The sequence below is a fragment of the Cydia splendana genome, chromosome 9, assembly GCF_910591565.1.
Source record: "Cydia splendana chromosome 9, ilCydSple1.2, whole genome shotgun sequence".
Lineage (NCBI taxonomy): Eukaryota > Metazoa > Arthropoda > Insecta > Lepidoptera > Tortricidae > Cydia > Cydia splendana.
Genome location: NC_085968.1, coordinates 14616175 through 14636959, shown reverse-complemented (window position 1 = coordinate 14636959; position 20785 = coordinate 14616175). Strand labels below are relative to the sequence as shown.

The window sequence follows — 20785 nt, the reverse complement described above, 5'->3', positions numbered from 1 at the left end:
CCCTTAAGTAAAGCTGATTATCGGAATTCCCTGAGGAGGCCGCAGTTCTCGCAAAATTCTGTAAAGTGCCAATCTCTCTCGGCCAGAGTAGAGAATTATTGGTGCGAAACACGCAGGGCGATTCATTTATTATACATGGTGCAGACGCGTAGCGCTGACACCAAGTCAGCATATATTGCTATTGTTGGTACACCTCTAGTATAATGCTCTATAATATAGATATGCACTGCAATTCCATTCACTGCATGTGAATCACTGGGTATAGAAATAATGGAATGAAAAAAAGTTTCAACAGTACATTTTATTCCAACCAAAACTTGGTTCATACATTACCGAACTGGATATTAGTATGTTAGATACTATAGGTATTGAAGGCTAGGCTACGTCGGGAGCTCGAAAGGCAATATTCTACGAGACCTACTACAAGCTGCATCTGAGCTATAGGAATAGGATTTCGGTCGATTCCTAAACTGAATCAAAACTACTTTTAATTTCATGTAGGTACCTATAGGTGAACCAGGATCTATTGAGGGTGCGCCATGTTACGGAAATTTGTTGGTACTAATTTCTAGCAATGGCAACAACTTTAATAATAGACAACATCTACCCTTTATGATAGTTGTCAATATTGACAATGTAAACATTGCTTTGTCTAGTTTCGTGTGAATTATTATTAGACTGCAATAATCATGCCGAAAGTTTTAGATTTTACAGAGAAAAAGTTGTAAATAGTGTATATAGTTATTTATTGGAAAAAAAACGTGCGGGAGAGAAATTTCTTCCATTAGAAAACATAACGAAATTACCACCTGAATTGACGGGTAAGTTTCAAACTTATGGACAAATGTCACTATAGTCAGGTCGTCACGATTTGGTTGATGTCTTGTAATAATTTGATTTGTGTATTAGGTGTATCGCATGCATCGGTATCACGGATTGCTAGCGAAGGGCGTAAGGGCGGAATTAAACGACCAAACCTAAAAAAAGACAACAAAAAAAAGAAAATAGATTTGGATGATTTTGATTTATGTGTCATACGTCGTAAAATTCACGAATTTTATAGCGTAAAAACCGAAGAAATATCCAAACATCAAACTTCGCACTTATTAAAGTTGTCGGAATAAAACAAAAATCATCTGCCAATTTCCATTGTCCCCACTATACAAATTGTTGCTATATAAAATTCAAAACGAGCGCCCTCTTGACAATACTCCCAAAGTTCTGGTTTACCTATACATTTCGAAAGTAGTCCATTTCTATTGTAAAAATATTTTTTATAAATCATTTTATCTTATTCATTTTAAAGAAAATTTATAAAAAAAAAATAACACACTTCAGCATTTCTGCAAAGTCGTATTCTGAACAAAAGGTATATTTTCACAATAAAATTACATAATAGGTACAATTTATCGGTCATGACTTTACAACCACAATCGAAATCGCCACTCTGTAGAAAAAACTTTCCGTGAATTATTTCTATCACGACATTTATGGGAGCCAAAGAGAATAATGTGTTTGGAAATTAAGTATATTACGGAAGAGGTTTTGTTGATGAGACAGGAACTACGGGCGATAAACCTATTTTAGGAAAAATTTATTACAAAAAGGGTTGGAACAGAAATGAATGGAATGTGACGATAAAGTTCAAAACTAAAGTATTAACTAAGTAGGTCATAAAAAGTGTCTGCCATCGCCAGTGGACATATAAAGCTGAGTTAGTTAATGTAGTACTGCACTTTGCAGCAGTAAAACCGAATACAGCGCTTTAATTAAATAAGTTGCTTTTACTTTACTTTCATTAGTGCAATATTTTTTTAATAGACGCAGTTGTATTCTTTGAATGTATTTAAACTTTTGAATTGTAATTTCGCAGCATTCACTAACTTATATACCTACTCAATTCGAAGCTCCATATGGAAAATACATGTTGTACAGTCACCTGCAATAACATCCTCCTCTTAGAAAACCGCATAAATATGTGACACGCTCTTATGGCTCTACAAATAAGATCGTGTCAGATATTTTTGCGGCCTTCTTTGTGTAACATACTATTGCAGGTGACTGTACCATCTGAAGAAAGGAAATAAAACGACACAATACCCTACTGTCTCCATCATTGGTAGGCCTGCCATTATTATTTCTACTATTCAGATACCTACTTATATTTACACATTTCATTGTTGACATTGCGATCCGTAAGAGGGGTTAGTTCGGGATATTATATTCGTATGAAGGTAATTCAATTATTGAGACCCCAATTTGCAAATATAGGAGATGTTCCTAATTCAACTTTAACCGTATATAACATGCCTGATGAATTTCTGATAAATGTTATTAAGGGCAATTGACTATGACAAGCATTTCATTAATATCAGGGCAACAAGTTCAATTTAATCAACATATAATTAGGTTACTTAATTGTCATTAAAACAATCGTTTCACATACATACATAGCTATAAATTTTCAACGTTACCACAAGCCCTAGTAAATACCGGACAGGTACATAATACGTATTTTCCCGCAAATCATACCAATATATGATACATATAGATTCCGTTTGCGGAGAGATCATATTCATAAACATAATATGTCGAACTCAAATGGCGCATATATTTTTATTTGCATATAATACAGCGATCAAATAAATGCTCGTCATACGAGAAACTGGCTACCGAAATGAAATATGTGATATGATGTGGTCGGAACAGTAAATTGAATTTGGTTACAGTGTAATGAGTTCATGCCTACAGGATTGTGTATTGAGTCGATCTTGAATTCGATCACGTATCTCTGGATTTATGTATTCCGACCACCTTTGGTACCCACAGATGAAGGCCAGGATTTGATTACTTACGTGAAATTCTGGTCGGGACGGATAACGGATCAACAGCAAGGTTCCACCTTATTTACAATAATGTTTTCTATCCGAGAGGTAAAAACAAGGTTCGCTGAATTTATATGTGCGAAACGGTACGTGCTTTCAGTCCGCTCGCCTTTTACGTAGGTAGGAGGTAATAGGAAATGCTATTATTAGATTTTAGTGGACGGCAGTCCACTATTAGTTAACCATATGCGTGTCTACAGGGGCATGAAAATAAATTGATATGAAATATAACAAATTTGGAGATTAGAAGTTAAAAATAAGATTTTTATTTACCTACATTTCTTAAGAAGTCGATATGCTAAAGTCCATTTCAATAGAACTTGGGAACTATGTAAACAAACCGCCATATTGAAATTGTCTCTGAATGATGAATTTACTAGTGATGGGCAAGAGTCTCACTTAGTCCTTTACTTACGGCCGTAACACACTATCGCACTGCATCACGACCTTGGTGCGTCGCACCCATAAGTCGTTTTTTTTGCATTAGAAAGAACTTGAAAGAAGGTAAGCCATCTTGACATGTCTTTTAATTACGCTTATTAAAAATCAGTAACTATTACTCATGAAAGCAGAAGAATATAAATGATCGTATTGGATTCATTATTGTTACATATTTGCCGTAGGTAACTTATTTTTAAAATGTGTTTTTCAATCAAAAACAAAGACATAAAGATTGTTTACCTTATTTTTAATGCTAAAATAAAACGAACTATACAGTGTGGAAAAATAAGTCGGGCCCTGGAGGGAAACTATCTTAAATCCTTAAGCTGGCTCATTTTACTTAAAGGAGACCATCCTTTATTTTTTAAAAGAAACAAAACTGCATTCAAAGTATGACTATACTGTGAGTCGGGTAGTGTGTAGCGGCTTTACGAGTATATCACCAACTTTAGTCACAACACTGCCCATCATAGACAATTGTAGAATGTAAAAGAAACAAAAACGTCATTACATGAGGGCCTAATAACCTAACTTATGAAACCATTTTAAACTTTTATTGAAATATCCAAGATACAGTTATATATTGTTGTATTTTACGGTAACGACCGCTTTAATAGTGTATAGTGTATGTGTTTCAATGGTGTTTGATGAGATGATGTGAAAATTCAAGGAGAAACAGTGACATAACAAAGTTACGTCCTTTGTTTACATAGTTTGCAAGTTCTATTGAAATGGACTTTATATTATATTTGCAAACGGGTTACTCAATGACTCTTAAGGTGGCCACTGACGAGCCTTCCAACAGTCCAAATCTCGGAGTAATTAACAATGGAGCCGCCATGTCTAAAATTTTCGGTACAAAATAGTCTGCCGTTTTTTGCGGGGGAGGGGCACATCAAATGTATAGGTACGTCATGTCAGATAAACGTCAGTCCATACATATGGTTGACATGTGGTTGACCATTGGCCGCCTTTTTTCGACAGAGGGGAACGCCTGTTAATGGCGGCTCCATTGTTAATTACTCCGAGGTCCAAATAGCGTGGCTGCAATCCAAAAATCGGTCCGTGAATGTCAAAAACGTACAATGTTTAATATTTGGATGCCGTCCATTTGGATGAATCCATTGTATCGGCATCCATTTGGAAGGCTCGTCAGTGGCCTGCTTAAAGGATAATTATTATCCTCGGATAAGTGTATCCTGATATACAAATCTACCTACCGACCGCAACGAAATTCATATCCCTACCATCAAAACAACTTTTGCTGATGTCTACGTTTCACTTCCCAAAAGCCGAAACGTTTAGTAAAGTTTAGGGTCCGCGGCGCGTGACGCGCATCGGCGAGCGGCGAGCGATCGCGTTCGAAATGACGCGATGTACCCGACATTATTAGCATTTCAATTATCCGTCCGTGTCCCAATACCATGGATCAACAAATCAACACTACACTATTCACGAGGGTCGAACAATTAAATTCTATCGATATATTTGTATGTATAACGTCGTTCGTTGCTTCCTACGCAATTTCATATTGTTTTTGACGGTTTGTGACGTGAACCAGAGGTTTTGCGACATGACTGATGTTTTATTTGCCATGTCTATTTCAATATTTTTGTAATAATTTTTAATACTTTATCGTAGCATTTAAATGTGGGTACTTAACTGTATACGGCTGATGATAATGGTACCCTCATTTTAGGGTTCTGTAGCCAAATGCCAAAAACTGAACCCTCCTAGTTTCGTCATGTTCCTCTGTCTGTTCGTCGGTCCGTGCGTCTGCCTATCTGTATGTCACTGCTACTTGAATAAACGTTTTTTTTTTTCAATGTACTTATGTATTATCATAGAGAAATATAGTAAGAATAGAGTGCTCACTCCATACAGCAGTTTTGATGCCAAAACGACTATTATTTTAAGAATAGAATAGAATAGAAAAACATTTATTGCAAAAAACATCTACATACAGCACCACACATATAAATTTTCGCAGTCGACATCTAGCATCGAGTAGCGGAATTATCAGTATCGCTACTTGATACTAAAATTCTCTAGTGTCGCGACTCACAAAAATTGTATTTGAATAAATGGTTTTTGACATTGGAAATGTCTTTTCGTTCGCTCCAGTATAGGGTCCGATTTCACGAAAAAGTGCGATCCCCTTATATCTCGGAAAGTTGTGAAGATATGGTATTAAAAAATAGGCTCAAAAGACGGATAATCACGAGAGCTGTAAGGTGCAAAAATAATTATTCGAGAAAGTCAAAAACGAAAAAAGTTATGGTCGAAATAGTGAAAATAAAATTAAATTTTTTCGGAATTTTTGATTTTGGTGCTCGATAATTTGGAAACGAAGAATGATATCAAAAATTTGAGAAAAACGGCTCTGGACAATTTAGTCAGCTACAATTTGAGCCTAAAACAAAGACGATCAAGTTAAGGGTTTGCCCTGTAGCTTAACCTTAAAATAGTCAAAAAGTCAGAACGCACTATTCGACAATCTATGCATTCTTGTGGTGGTAGAAATAGAGATAGAGATAGAGGTAGAGGTAGAGGTATAAATAGAGGCAGAGGCAGAGGCAGAGGCAGAGGCAGAGGCAGAGGCAGAGGCAGAGGCAGAGGCAGAGGCAGAGGCAGAGGCAGAGGCAGAGGCAGAGGCAGAGGCAGAGGCAGAGGCAGAGGCAGAGGCAGAGGCAGAGGCAGAGGCAGAGGCAGAGGCAGAGGCAGAGGCAGAGGCAGAGGCAGAGGCAGAGGCAGAGGCAGAGGCAGAGGCAGAGGCAGAGGCAGAGGCAGAGGCAGAGGCAGAGACAGAGACAGAGATAGAAATAATTTTATTCGTGAGCACAAACACAAAATAAAAACTTATACAGAGAAACAAAAAAGAAAAAGTGCCACGAAATGGTCTCACCTCAGCATGTTGCTGGCGGCTGCTAGCAGATAGCTGATGCTGAACCCTGGCAGTACCTAGTGGAGCTCGGGTTTAATACAACATAAGCACACGCTGCTTTGGTCATCGGACTCGTCTCGATGAGCACTTAGGAGAGTAGTAGAGCTGATGCTTAACCCTGGCTGTACCTAAAGGAACTCAGGTTTGTTGCAACATAGGCACACGCTGTTTTGGTCATCCGACTCGTCTTGATGAGCACTTAGGAGAGTAGTACCCAAGATAGAGCTGATGCTGAACCCTGGTTGTACCTAGCGGAACTCAGGTTTGGTGCAACATAGGCACGCGCTGTTTTGGACATCCGATTCGTCATGATGATCACATGGTAGAGCATTACCCAAGATAGCTGATGCTGAACCCTGGTAGTACCTATTGAAACTCAGGTTTGGTGCAACATAGACAAACGCTGTTATGGTCATCTCTCGTCGCGTCAAACTGCTGTCAAGAAAATTTCATATCTTGCAGCAAATGGGCCGCTGCCGATCAAGACTCGAGTGACGATAACGACGATGTGGCTACCACTTCTCGAGTTGACTACGGATTTGCTGTGTAATAATTTTCTTGTACTTTGAACATTAATATATCCTGCTTATTAATCGAAAAATGAAATATGTACCTATACTAATGCGCCACGGCGACAATTATTTAAACTTCGATACGCGTGTGGAAATTTTGCAATTTGTTTGTTCACGTGCGTTATGTCCAGGATACTTGTGTTAATCTAAGAATATAATATTTTTTTTTTTTTTTTTAGGTTCAATCATTTATTTACATACAATATATACAGTGGTACTACTAAACGAAATTAATAACTAGCTTGAATCTAAAATAGGCCCTTGAGGCATTGTACCAAGGATGCTGGCGGCATTTCCTCGCTGTATAGCAATGCTTATACGTTGTGCGAGGTAGCCGCCAGCTCTTCGGTCACCAGTTACGTCAACCAGACGCTTCGCGATTTCTGCGAACAACTTATGCGCGCTGGGACCCCTTGGACCTATATAATAATTATCATTCAACGTTGTAGTTTTATTTTGTAACTTTTTCCTTATCCAGACTTTCTCGTCGCTCAGCGACAATATTTTTTCGAATTCCGTAGATTCATTTCCAATGTGCTCGATAGTCGTGTGAAGCACGAAATCTGTGAATTTTTACTTATTTATTCCTTCATTCACCAAAGTGGTAATTTTGTCGCCATGTCACGAGTGCCATTGCCTTTTGCACGTGTTCCGACATGAAAGATCAACAACACAACACTACGCTTCAGAAGGGTCTAAGTAATTAAATTCTATCGATAAACATTGTTGTTCAATTCCCTGATATCATTTTAGGGCTGTTTGTTACAAATTTAACAGAATTGATAATTTAATAACAAAACTTCCGTGAAACACAGAATTGATATCGAGAGGTTGTTTTGAACTGGTATTGACGATCGTATTGGTAATTGACGCGCGTCTCACACACGACTCATTTCATTTCGCATGCACCAAACAGCATGAGCGATCTTCAAGCCTGTATCTCTTTCTTTTTACTTTATTAATACTTGTTAATACTATGTTCTGTGGATAAATGAAATATTATAAATACCAGGCGTGGCTCACTCCGCGATTTCGTCGCGTCGCTACAAGTACACACCAATTTTGGTGCCTAGCAATAGTAGTTGCCGCGCACCGCTACGGAACGGACGCCTGCTCGCGCTTGCGCCACCTTGCGGTCATATCTGACGTAATAGACGCGTTTTGTTAGAAAGTGAACCTTCTGTACCTAGTACTATTATTTATTCTGTGGTATATGATTGTCTCAATAATTATTAATTTATTTGCTACCCAGGTGTTCTATGCCTGCGCGACATTCACCTGAGCGTGCCAGAAGCCATCGGCGTTGGCGCTGGCACCACGCTCGGCTGCCGCTGGACCCTGGACCCTGGCGAGCAGCTGTACACGGTCAAGTGGTACCACGGTGCGCAGGAGTTCTTCCGCTTCGTACCCAAGGAGCTGCCTAATACGAGGGTCTTCTCGCAGACTGGTATCAGCGTTGACGTAAGTGTTTCTACTTATAGAATATAGCATCAGTATAAAACACCACGAATAAACTGCGTAGGATAGTTGATCACCCCTTTACAATATTCTGCCCAAAGCACAATTTACGAAGCTATAGTGGAACTAAGTGCCCATTAGATAAGGATCATGATGCTCGTGTTTATTGAATACGATCGGGTGCATTCCACAGTTCACGCGGCCAATCGCAATCATTCCTGTTTCTGTCAATAAATCGACATTTCAATATTGTATATGATGCTGCAAATAACGCAGCCGGCTAGTCAGCGTAAACGCTTCGATAGTGACATTCGAATTACGACCACAACAGGGTTACTGTTTCATGTTACTGTTATGTTCACATCAACGCTGCAGCAGTAACGTTGCAACAGTAACGGCTACTGCATTTGCCAGCTGAAAATAATAATTATGAACGTAACCATAATTATGTCAAACAACGGTCATCGTTGCATAAAGCAAAGAGAATAGATAGTATAGAGGAGTCCTGTCATAGTAAATTTTGTAGTCACAGTAAATTTACTGCCATCTATCGACACACGACTATAACTCAAAATGAAAACGTATAAAACTATCGAAAAAATTTATATATATATATATATGGATAAATGATTTTATTATTTTTATATCATTTTGACCCATGTTCATTCACTGATACCTATGTGTTAAAATTGTTAAATATGAAACGGTGTCGTCAACGCCATCTAGCCGACCATAGGCCAAAGGTGTGTGCGCCACCTATCCGAGAATGACTTTTTCTTGATTTTCGAGGCACGTTTTTTTCTTAGACTTTATTCTCTTATACGGATTTACATATGTCTTTGCATAAAGTTAACCAAGTATGTACTCATCCCAACTTTGCTTCGCAACCAAGCCGAAGGCACCAATGCTTATCTCATCACTAACTCGTGCATTAAGTAAAGTAAACTTTACTGAATTCACTTTAAGTCACCGACCTCCCCCGGGAATAACTATTAGCCTAGATGCACATAGTTAACAACACAGAGAGCTAAAATAATCATGAAAAATAAGCAAACTTTACATAAACCAAATAAAACTGCCAAAGTGTTTGCAAAGTGCTTGAGTAGTTTTGCTTACGGCAAGCGATAAACAACATCATAACCGTGATTATATATGGGTCAATGGTTCTGCGACATCTTGCTACTTCGTTAAACTGCCGCCGGCGAGTGCGATGCAAAAAATCACTTAAGAATCTCGCGGAGCAGTGGGCACGTTAAACCTTTAGCTGTTGGCACGATGCCACTGCCGAGATATAACATTGTGCCAAAATAATACATTAAAAACCCTTTCAGAGACTACCGAATACTTTAACTTTGCATCGGAATGGCGTACGGAGCAATGAACGTTCAAACGATCTCGGTACACGTGACGGAGTTCTTACATGCATCGATTGAGAGCACCTCGCTTGTATATTGAAATGCACGACGCTCGGCGGCCCTGTAGTGAAGCAGATCGTGCTATTTGCGGAGGGTACCGGCGAGACGAACAGAGCGGTCACCCGTCCACAGCTCGCCGGCTCCACGTCTAAGGCATACACAGCTTAAGACGAAATGTGACGCAGTCCGGCCCTTGGAAATCGGGTCAGAGATCTCGAACGCGGGACGGGCATGATTTAGTTCGGCGGTTGCTCAAAGTGGACGACTTTCCGTAAGATGGATCGAAGCTTTTAACTCTATTCGGCTACCAGCTGCGTACGCTAAAGTGCACACAGGCTGTAATGGCCGAACCCGCTGACTCGTGTATGAATTACGTGTAGTTAACCTACTGTAAGGTTAATGCCGCTAATAAGGAAAAGGCTACTCATGTCAAGCACACTCAAGGATAATTTGATTCAGTTTAGGTACCTGCCTGTATTGTTTATAATGTTGTTTTTTTAATTACGAGCCAATATTGATTTGATTAACAACTGGATTGTTCTAGTTCTACAGAGTCATCGAATTTAGAATGTAGAATGAGAATACAAATCTTTAGAAGTCTGGCCGCTATTAAACGATGAAACACATTTTAAAGCATTACTACCCCATACTTTCTACGTCCAATTTATCTTATTTTATAGTGCGGCGTACCAGAAAATAGCTTTGCGGTAGCAACAAGATGTCCATTGCATCTCGGTTGCAAACTAATAGATGGAAAATAGAGATATATTGAGGTCACCCAGGCAGAAAATAAGACTTATGTTTTTATTTAAAATTTAACATTGTTATTAAATTTAATTTTTTTACAAAAAAAGTAATCGATCAAAATAACATTACGTACGCATTTTTATAAGAAAATTTTATGTTAATAGCTTTTATGCAAAAAAAGTACAAAAAAAATTGACGCGTTTTAGACCTGTTTGTGCTTTTTCTCTATCAAGCGAAAGTTGTTTTATCAGGGTTAATTTGAATCGATAAAGTTTCTAGAAAAAGGCCTGAAGATTGTTATTCTTTTTTTTTGTAGCCGTTATGATCTACATAAAATAAGCGCTACGACTTTTCACAGACTTTTTTGGATGAACCCACTGCACCTTAACGTCCTCACCTGCACCTTAACCCACTGCATCTTAACAGACCTCAATATTTTGATTGATTTTATGTCGGCCTCGAATGTTATTACATTTCAAGTTTATGTAATGCATTCAGTCTTAATTGAATCCTTTATTGGAATTTGCCGACTTAGCGGATAGTTTGCAGAAGCATTTTAGTCCGTCTCCGGCATTAGGCGGTATTCAAACTATTTTAAAGTTAATCACCCCCACTAGACCTGACTTGGATTTTGCCCGTATCTAACTAACTAGCGAGTTAGCAATTGGCTTGCTTTTGCAGAACCACTTAGTAACGTTCGTTTAAATGTAAATGAATTTAACACGTGTTTAAGAATGCATAGAATTCCTGATATTTCTTGCTCGGTTCGTAAGATCCGTAAACTCTATCTCAAAGTTTGGAATAATCCCCGAAGTTGGAAACTTTCTTGCGTAGTCTTAAAGCTGCTATAGATATTATATTAGCTCCAGTTTTAACCTCAGTTATTTACTGTGTAACAAAATTGTTCGAAACGTTTAAGGGACGTAAATTATTTTACCCTATTTCTGCGTTTAAATTTGATGTACATTTTTCTCCTATCCCTACTATAACGCTACTATAATATTACATATAAATGCGAAAGTAACTCTGTATGTCTGTCTGTTAGCTATTGACGCTTAAACCTTGAACCGATTAATGTGAAATTTGGTATGGAGATAGTTTGAGGCCCGGAAATGAATAGTTTTTATCAATCATCATGTGATCATTAAAATTCCGCGCAAATAAAATTGCGAGCAGAAGCTGTACTCTGTATCTTTAGGTATTTAAATAAAAGTAAACAACAAGTAAAATCTACCCTCAAATGTCTCCTTAAGCCAGTTGAGGATAGATAAAAACATTACATGATCAAATAAAGCAGGTTACAGTCAGGTCGTTCAGTGACAGATCCAGGCGGTTTTTACAGCTTTCGAGTACGTATTTGTCATGTACAAACCAGTATTTGTAATGAGTATAGCTAACAAGCTCGCACCCGGTTAAATACCTAATTAAATAAGTAGCACGTTAGTAAAATATCAATATCACACGAATATGTGATCATATTTCTGTAATATTACTACGATATTCTAGTAAATATTTTTCTCACAACAAGGTCATGTCGCGCGTAAGTCAGCTAACCTGAGTCGTCAGTTCAAGTCATTTGTGTGTCAATGCGCTATTTTCTACATCTGTGCGAGAGATTGTGTACCTCTTAACGTGACTTAAAGGAAGCGGACTTCTATCTATTTAACATACCTATTACGCATTTGAAAAGACAAGTCCTAAGATTAAGAGACAAAAATTCGCGGATCAAAGAGAAAGGTAAAACAATTCCAGTTCTTTTGTAGGTTTTGCCAATAACTTGAATCAACGGATAAAGTCGGCTTATTCTACGATCAATTTACGGAAACAGGGCGTTTCTAAAATAAATCCTAAAGCCTGCGTTATGTATAGTGTACGTACGCATTAAGTAGCGCGAAAACATCCTAAGTCTCGGGAAGAGGTTATTACACTAATATATTGTTATGTTTCACAGGTATATCACTCGGGTGCACATCAGGTGGTGCTACGCGACGCTACGCGCGCGCTCAGCGGACGATACCGCTGCGAAGTTTCCGCCGACGCACCGTACTTCCATACCGTCTACAAAAGCTCCTACATGCGGGTAGTAGGTGAGAAACATGAAGACGTAATTAAGACCGTGTCTGGTTTTCTTAAAATACGCTTACCTTTAATAAGAGACACATTTATGGCTTCCGTGCCCGAGAGTAAGTGAAGCAATGCCCCCCGTTACTGTAATAAAGTGGCATTCTAATCGAGGCTAACCGTGAAAGTGTGCAATTTGGGCCGTCACGTCATAGCGAGGGCGTCGTATTAATAATGCTTTTTGGAAATTATGTAGTTCCCATATGAATTTCGAAAATTGCGTATGATATCTACCTTTTATTTACTATATAGACTGTTGGTTGCCCAGCGGTAAGAGCTTGCGACTTTCAAACCGGAGGTCTCAGGTTCAAACCTCGGATTGAGCCAATGGGATTTCGGAACTTATGTACGAAATTACATTTAGGTATTTACCAATCGCTTTTCTGTGGAGGAAAACATCGTGAGGAAACCGGACCAATCCCAATAAGGCCTAGTTTCCCCTCTAATGATAACGCTAGGAAGATGATGGCCTTTTATGTATTATGTTATGCTAAACTATTCATAGGTATGCGGGTGGGTTATGAAAGTAACATTGTAATGTAGGTAAGTTACTTCTCAATGCCTATAGCTTCACGAGTTACTAGCTAGCGAATAATGAAAGAAGAAAGAAGATGTATGAAACAGCTTATAATAGGCCTTCGAATCAGATTGACAATAACGCAATCAAATATATTCCTCGTTAAATATGCAGCAAAGGCATACGTGCCACAATCAATCATTATTTGGCAATCAAGTTTAAACTCACTCCATATTATTATCACCTCAATACGCTTGGTGATTGTAATTAGAGTCATTCGGGCGCAACATTTAGGCTTTTACTATCAAATTGCATCCCGTTTCAGAGAGTGTTTAAATTATGTTTAAATGGGTTTAAATTGGGAGCAACTCTAAATGGGACAGAGCGCGGAGCGGAAAGGCAATGCAATATAAACTTAACTGCAGAACACGTGATTACGTACGCTATGGGTTATTGACTTGATATTGCTAGCGTCCGCCAAAAGTGCAAGCTTGGCAATATGAATATTGAATTCTTAATCAGTATCGGAAAAAAGGTGAACGTCATCATATAAATGGTAGAATTTAAAAGTAACTAATGGACTGTAAAAAAAATCATTAAGACAATGATGTTCCTTAGCTTCCCCACATTAATTTAAATCTTATTCAATTAATGTTCTCGTAGATCGGTCTTAAACCAAAGCAAACTTGCAAACTAAATAGCAGATAGCAGCAGTTTATCTATTTGATTGATATAACAAAACTATTGAGATAGATAACAAACTAGGTAACTAACTTACATCTGCCATTAGATTAACTGTTTGATTTCGCAGGCAGGAAATTAAATTCGCTACAGTAGCTGTCTACGGCTATAGTTGTCGTTATCGGCTCTGTTCAATACTAAACTGGGCATTAGTAAGTAACTATCGTAAGTATAAATAATACGGACGATCCTGCGGCGGCCTCGTGCAATCCTAAATCGTAAATCAGAACTATTGTTGGGCAATAAATGTGGGGAATCGAACACAAGGGATGTTTGATTAAGGTTTATCTTGGTTAATTTACGGTTATTGTGGAGGCCCGGGAGGTGCGCGTAGTGTGACGCTGCCGCTGCCACGGCGGTCCTCAGTGACATGACATTATTACCCATTTGTCACATATGTGATACTGCCGCGTTATTGTGAATAATTAAGTGTAGGAGTGCTACTTGAACGGGTTTCTCGAAACACGCTTCTAATTGCAATATAACTTTAAATTAGTACGATCTGACATCACGTACCGTCTGAACACAGTTCCTGGCGCGACGACACCTCAACTCAAGGGATTCTGGGACCACGTATTAATTATATCTCATACTACATTATCTCGGAATATTCCGCTTTCATCGTTGAGGAAGTAGTGATGAAATAAGGTCGATCTCGTAATCAAATACTTAAGGCGTCTTCAACGTATACATAGTGTAAAAAAAAGTATAGAAATACACAATGATATAATGTAAACCATCCACTTATTTAAAATATGCGGTAGCAATAATTGTCCTAAAATAACAATTAATGAACGTGTCGTGTTTACACAATTAGCGCCGGCTGCTTTGCTTTGCGTCTTATCATAATTTGAAGCTCAAACATCTTTCGAAACAAAACACAGTTCTTGTTTTCCTAATAAAGTAAGGAAGGCTTTAGCAGACTCTTGATGGATTAAATAAACACTAAAATATACCCACGACGGCCAAATTAAACGAGGTGCTGAGAACTCCCTGCGTTCCCATTAAGTAGAATTGGCAAAAAGCGACAGAACAGGAATGTAAACACTTAAAACTTTGCTCGGCGTCGAGTTCCGCCGCTGCGTCGTAATAGAGGGCGCTGCTGGCAAACAAAAGCAAGTAGAGTTTTAGTTCGGGCGCCATTTTCTCTGTTCGGCGTTTAAACCGCGCTCTGCAAATTTCTGCGGTAAACTAAAATGGAACGAGCGCGTATGAAAGATGAATATGCAACGTCGACGCCGACATCGCGCTCTGAACCCGGTGTGGACTCAACTCGTGTAATTTATTGCGATCAGTATTTTTCCTTCTTTAGTGGCCCACAACTTTGTTTATACGATCCAGTTGGCCGGGCACACGAACAATTCTATTCCGCTTGCATGCTGGGCCCGTAATTTAATTAGGCTTTAGTAGTTTCGTAAAGATTAAAGCTCACAGAGGCGGCTTGCGGTTTCACCGCGGCTGTAGCCATTGTGTGTTGGGTAACTTTTGTATTTGTGCGCTGAACTTGCATTGGTCGTTTAGATCTAATCCTTTAAAATGGGCGGCATGCTCACGTTAATTGTACCTATTTTCGTTTCACTATGGAAATATTTGTCAATAACAGTCATAATCGTAAATGAATGACCATCACACAACTAACGGCCTTTCACATTGTTTTTGTGTCACAATTTAGATTTTAAACTGGAATTAATCGAACATAAATAAATATCCTAGGTTATATTTAGTGGTAGGTATACTGGAACAAACAATAGACTGTCTAGCTTATACGTTTGCGGATCTATTCGTATGGTCAGCATATTATACAATTACACATAGGTACATCTCTTTCCTCTGTGTGAGTCATCAGTCAGTGACTGATGTCTGTATTTGTGGCAGAACTACCCGCGTCCGGGCCGCGAGTCCGAGCGCAGAAGAGCTGGTACTCGGCCGGTGACATGCTGCGCGCCAACTGTACGGCTCCGCCGGCAGACCCGCCCGCCAATATTACTTGGCTCCTCAATGGTATAGAGGTAAGATAACTTTGCTTTTGAGTCGAAAACTTTCCGGAATAAGGGCGTCTTTTCTGTGGACAGTAAAATAATAACAATTTGGGTATACTTAACTAAGGCTTTAATTATACAGAATTTAAGGAGTAAAACATGCCCGTGTTGAGCAAGAAAATTATGCTAAAAAAGTTTTTGACAATTTTGAACGCAAATTTATTGATGGACACAAACCTTGGAAACGTGTAAAACCTTTTTTAATGTATAATATCTCCTACGACCACCTTGATTTTTTTTATTCAACTTATTTTGATTTACAAGAATCTGTACATTTTTTTATTTTAAGTTCCAAGCTTTCAGTTTTATTTTAAAACAAAGTTTGAACTATGTTACCCATTTTCGGCTACACTTCGCGCAGTAGATTTTTTGTTTATGAATATGAATATGGCTCGCATTTCGTTGTTTCAAAATGAATTTTTGTTTGAAAAGATATTACTACTACTTAAAGGTACTCGTAAAATATATAGAGGTTTAAATCTAAAACTCAATCAATATATACATATATGCATCCAATTTACGTTACGTGGAAGCAGAAATTTGAATAAAAAAATCGGTCGATGTACTTTTGCCATTAAAGTTCGGTGCACCCTCTAACATCATTATTTTCCGTAGGTAAAAGGCCTCGATATTCCACCGCACGACCCGTACTTGCTGCGGAGGAACCCTGTGATAACCGACGCATCGCTCGAGGATGCTAATAGAATTATATTCAGCCCGTGGGATGCAATCTCCGGCTACGAAGAAGCGGTCACCGATAACGTGATAGACATTCCGGGAAACATGGACATGCTGGCCGCCACTGATAACAGGAAAGCGGACACCACGACGCGCCAGCCTCGGACTGAACAAATAACCAACAAATTGAACACAACCGTTGAAGAAGAGAAATCTAATAAGTCGAGTTCGTTCAGCCAACTCGTTATGAGAGTACAGTCTGCACATTTTCATAAGGTAACATTTTGACTCAGTTCCAAAAATTTACACACTTTAATTTTACTTCACTGCGGAATAAATTTCTATCATTATTTATGTTATATTTCCTTTACCGTTATAATTTAAACTTGGTATATTTAAATATTTGAGCAGATTTGTGGATGTACTGGAAAACACTATTATTGGAGTTTAGAATCATTAGAAGTGTCTCGAGGAGTAATTGATAAATATGCAACATGTAAATAAGTACGGTAAAATCATCTTCCTGTGTTCTACGAGAGTTAAAAACTGCATCAATCACAACGCTAAATTGGATTTGAAACTAGTTACGGTATGGAACCGTTTTTAGTAACCACTAATTGAATAGGTAAATAGTAGGTACCTATTGCTATCAGTAAATCAATCGCACTGGTCGTCCAATCCAGCTTTCCCGCATTACCAATTCCTAATAATTATTTTGGTTCATTCCAACGCAAAATGTGTCAAAGCTTAGTAAGTGAAAAAAGCATAATAAGCACTAACAATCTGCGCATAGCTCTCTGCGACCACAAGAGGCTAATGAGAGTCAATTTAATTTGACGCTAATATAATCTGTATTATAAAAATCCGCTTCGTACTTTTACAATGCTGGAACTCGTAACAAAAAAATAAAGAAATATTTTCACTACGCTTGAAGAATTACAAAGCTAACTTATAATAAAAATTATAATACGGCCGAGCCGTGGTCGAGTCCGGCGGTGGTCGATTCCCGCCTCGGCCACCGGTGGACTTGGTCACATTTTCTTTACTGGTTGATATCTATTTCAGTTTATAAAATATGAAATGCTTTATTAGTTACGAATATTATATAAAGATTCAAAGCTTAATAATTATTTCATACATTTTATTGTTAGCACTACCTAAACATGCAAGCTCGTAAAATATGTATTCTAGACATTTCGAACTTTGGCCTGCTCTCTGAACAAAGCAAAAATGTATGAAAAAATATTAAGAATATTTGCAATGGCAAGAAAAATAAACGAACAGTACTAATACTTATATACTTTACGGACTATTCAAGGTCAAAATATTGAACAACTCCGCGTGTAAATTTGACCGCGATTGCTGTTCCGAAAATGAATTCCATTTTGTGGCCGCCGCCGAAATTGTGTTTTTCAAAGAAAAGTAAAAAGTTGCTCTGGTTTGCAAGCGTTAATAGACAGCTGTTCGGGCCGGTCCTTTTGCTAACTACTGACTGTAGCAAGCGTGTAGCCTTTAGCTTGCCAAAAAATGGCGGTAAACTATTCCTTTTGTCAATTCTGAAGTTAATAACGGCTAACTTGTTATTGATGTTGACGAATATGAAAGGTATTTAAAGCATGTTTATGAAATTACAGCGTGGTCGATATATGCCTTCGGGTTGTTATAAAAGATTTGTAAAGTATTATATAACTGTACGTGCCCCGAGTTTGATAGTTATTAAAGATGTTTTGTTGAATAAATTGTCAGACGTCAGCCACAGCATGATGTACGGAGAGCGCGATCCAATCCAAAATCAATTCTAAAATCGCAGCTGTGTGCTCAATAATAATAAGTTAAGGGGCAGCGGGTCAATTCCGACTGCGGGATAATTTCAACTAATCGAAATATCTTCCATGTTTTACATTATTAACTAGAGTCACAAACAACACACATAACACATCTTCTTCGCTATCTGGACATAATGGTACTGTAGTTAATAATATAAAACATGGAAGATATTTCGATTAGTTGAAATTATCCCGCAGTCGAAATTGTCCCGCGGCACCTTACAAAAAAATCACATATCTAAATAGATAGCCCTATACCTTAAGTATATATTATTATTGAAACAGGGCCGTCTGAACGTCACGTGCGTGGCTCGCGTGCTGTCCGTGTGGGCGACGAGTGACGCGCTGCTGCTGGACGAGGAGAGGCCACAGATCGCGCCCGTTATGGGTAGCCGGGACTCCAACTCAGGTAACGCGATTATCACACAGGCCCCGTAGACAACATGAACGCAACTGTCACTGTTGCACTAATATGGAAGAGTGATAGAGACACACAAAGCGTTTCGTTGTCGAAGCGATAGCGATTGTCACCTTGGCTAGGCCGGCTGATCCGCGTATCCGCGCCGATTTAGTATGCCCTGAGAGCCTCGGGACGCACGCTCCGAGCATGTGTGCTCAACTCTGACGCCAACCGCCATACATTAGTTAAAACAATTTAATGGCGGCCGGTGCCAGAGCAGAGCTCGGAGCGTGCATTTCATACATAACTGGAGCGGTGTGTGAATCCGTATCAAATGTGAAAACCACCTATAGTGAAATAAATGAGATACAATTAAAGAAAAATACGTAACTGTCCTAACTGGCTGTTACGCACCTATTGTAAAAACATAATGTAATCAAATTATAACAAACAAATTTAAAAATACCATGAGGGCCATTGAGGGCGCTTTGAAGTCAAGGCCGAACCGTAAAGGTAAATACTGGGTATTATTTCACAATCAAGGATTTTTAAAATAATATTTCATTTGTCTTCCTCAGGTCTACGGCGTTCCACATCGCACGTGGGAGTCGTAGCGATGCTCAACTGTTTAATATATAGACACTGGTAAGAATATAACTTATGCATTCCATATGACCCTAAATTGGGCCAGAGGCATATATGTTCTACCTTATTTTGAACTTTATCTCTTTTTGATAAGATCCAAAACCTTTGTAAAAGCTGACGACCCAATGCCCATTTAAGGGATAAGTAGATAAATACAGCGCAATAAAGATTTGGTGGGGCTTTTTGTAATTTGTCCCAGCGTAAGCTAGTAATGAATAGCAAGGCAGTAGAGTAAGAAGTATATTATTTAGTATAATTAACTATTATGTTTATATTTACCGTAATTTTAAACAAAGTATTTCTATAATTTGGATGCCTAAGAGGAAAGGGGACGGTTTACATACAAACGTAGTCTCCATTTTCCGCTCTGGATATTGACAGTATGGAAAATGTTTTTACATGATTTCATGTAGGTATATTGACCATAGCTATGCCCCGACATTTGACTTTTTTAGATTTATTGATTATGGTAAAAATTACGAGCGAAATACAGATTTCATGCAAATATTTAAATGCTCCTAACTCTTATAATAATTAAAAACTCGAAATAATCAAACATAGCTGTGGTTAATATACAACAAACTGTGTCAAAATATTTTCAATAATATTAAATTAATATCCAGATGAGGACTACGTTTGTATGAAAAGGCGATTTCGCGCGGATTCTCTACTTTCGTCTTAATTTCATTCTAAGATGTGATCCTAATTTCTCTCTAGGTAACGTACTTAGTATTTAAATGTAGAAAATCCTATATATTAGTTTGCCTTGAAAAGTGAAAAGCAACTTGATATTCTTAAACCAATTTCCAACTTTTTATATGCTTTGTTAGTAAGTTAGTATACTTACGAAGTTGGTGTTCCAAGCTTGGAAACTTAATAAGCAGTCGTTAACACAGATTTTTGTTCCAGGACTATCCGATGATGAGAGCGCTAACTAAAGCTATAAATTGTCTACATTTTTTCAAATCTAAAATCAGTGTTAGTATAACAAACATTTAAACAAATCGAAATCGAAGCAGGTAAAGCGGGGAGTCGAAAGTTTGTAGTGAATTTTATACTTGTAAATAACTAGTTTTATTGAAATGTCTTCTAAGAAAATAGTGATGTTTTGCTTGACGAACTTTATGTAGGTAAAGTAACCGTTATTACAGCGTAAAATAAACAAGTGTTTTTAAAATGCTTTTAATTTTCTAACCATACTACCAAATTCACCCCCACTGCTACCAAAAACAATTTATTTATAGTCGTCAAAAAGTGCACAAAAATTAGAATCAATCCCATGTATCAAAATGCTTTATTACTCTGTTGTCATGTGTTGGCTTTCTGTGAGCTATGGTCAAATTGAATCCTAGCAGG

At 38.2% G+C, this 20785-nt stretch overlaps 1 protein-coding gene across 1 annotated transcript in view; it reads left to right on the top strand.

Moving 5' to 3' along the window:
* Positions 1–20433, top strand: part of LOC134793647 (uncharacterized) — a 39754-nt gene extending 19321 nt beyond the window's left edge. Inside the window, exons 3-9 of the mRNA XM_063765283.1 lie at positions 8095–8303; positions 12414–12549; positions 15717–15850; positions 16496–16834; positions 18670–18793; positions 19363–19429; positions 20339–20433. Of these exons, the coding sequence (XP_063621353.1) occupies positions 8095–8303; positions 12414–12549; positions 15717–15850; positions 16496–16834; positions 18670–18793; positions 19363–19429; positions 20339–20351 (1022 nt within the window). The 3' untranslated portion in view covers positions 20352–20433. The remainder of the gene's footprint in view (positions 1–8094; positions 8304–12413; positions 12550–15716; positions 15851–16495; positions 16835–18669; positions 18794–19362; positions 19430–20338) is intronic.
* Positions 20434–20785: the final 352 nt, after the last annotated feature.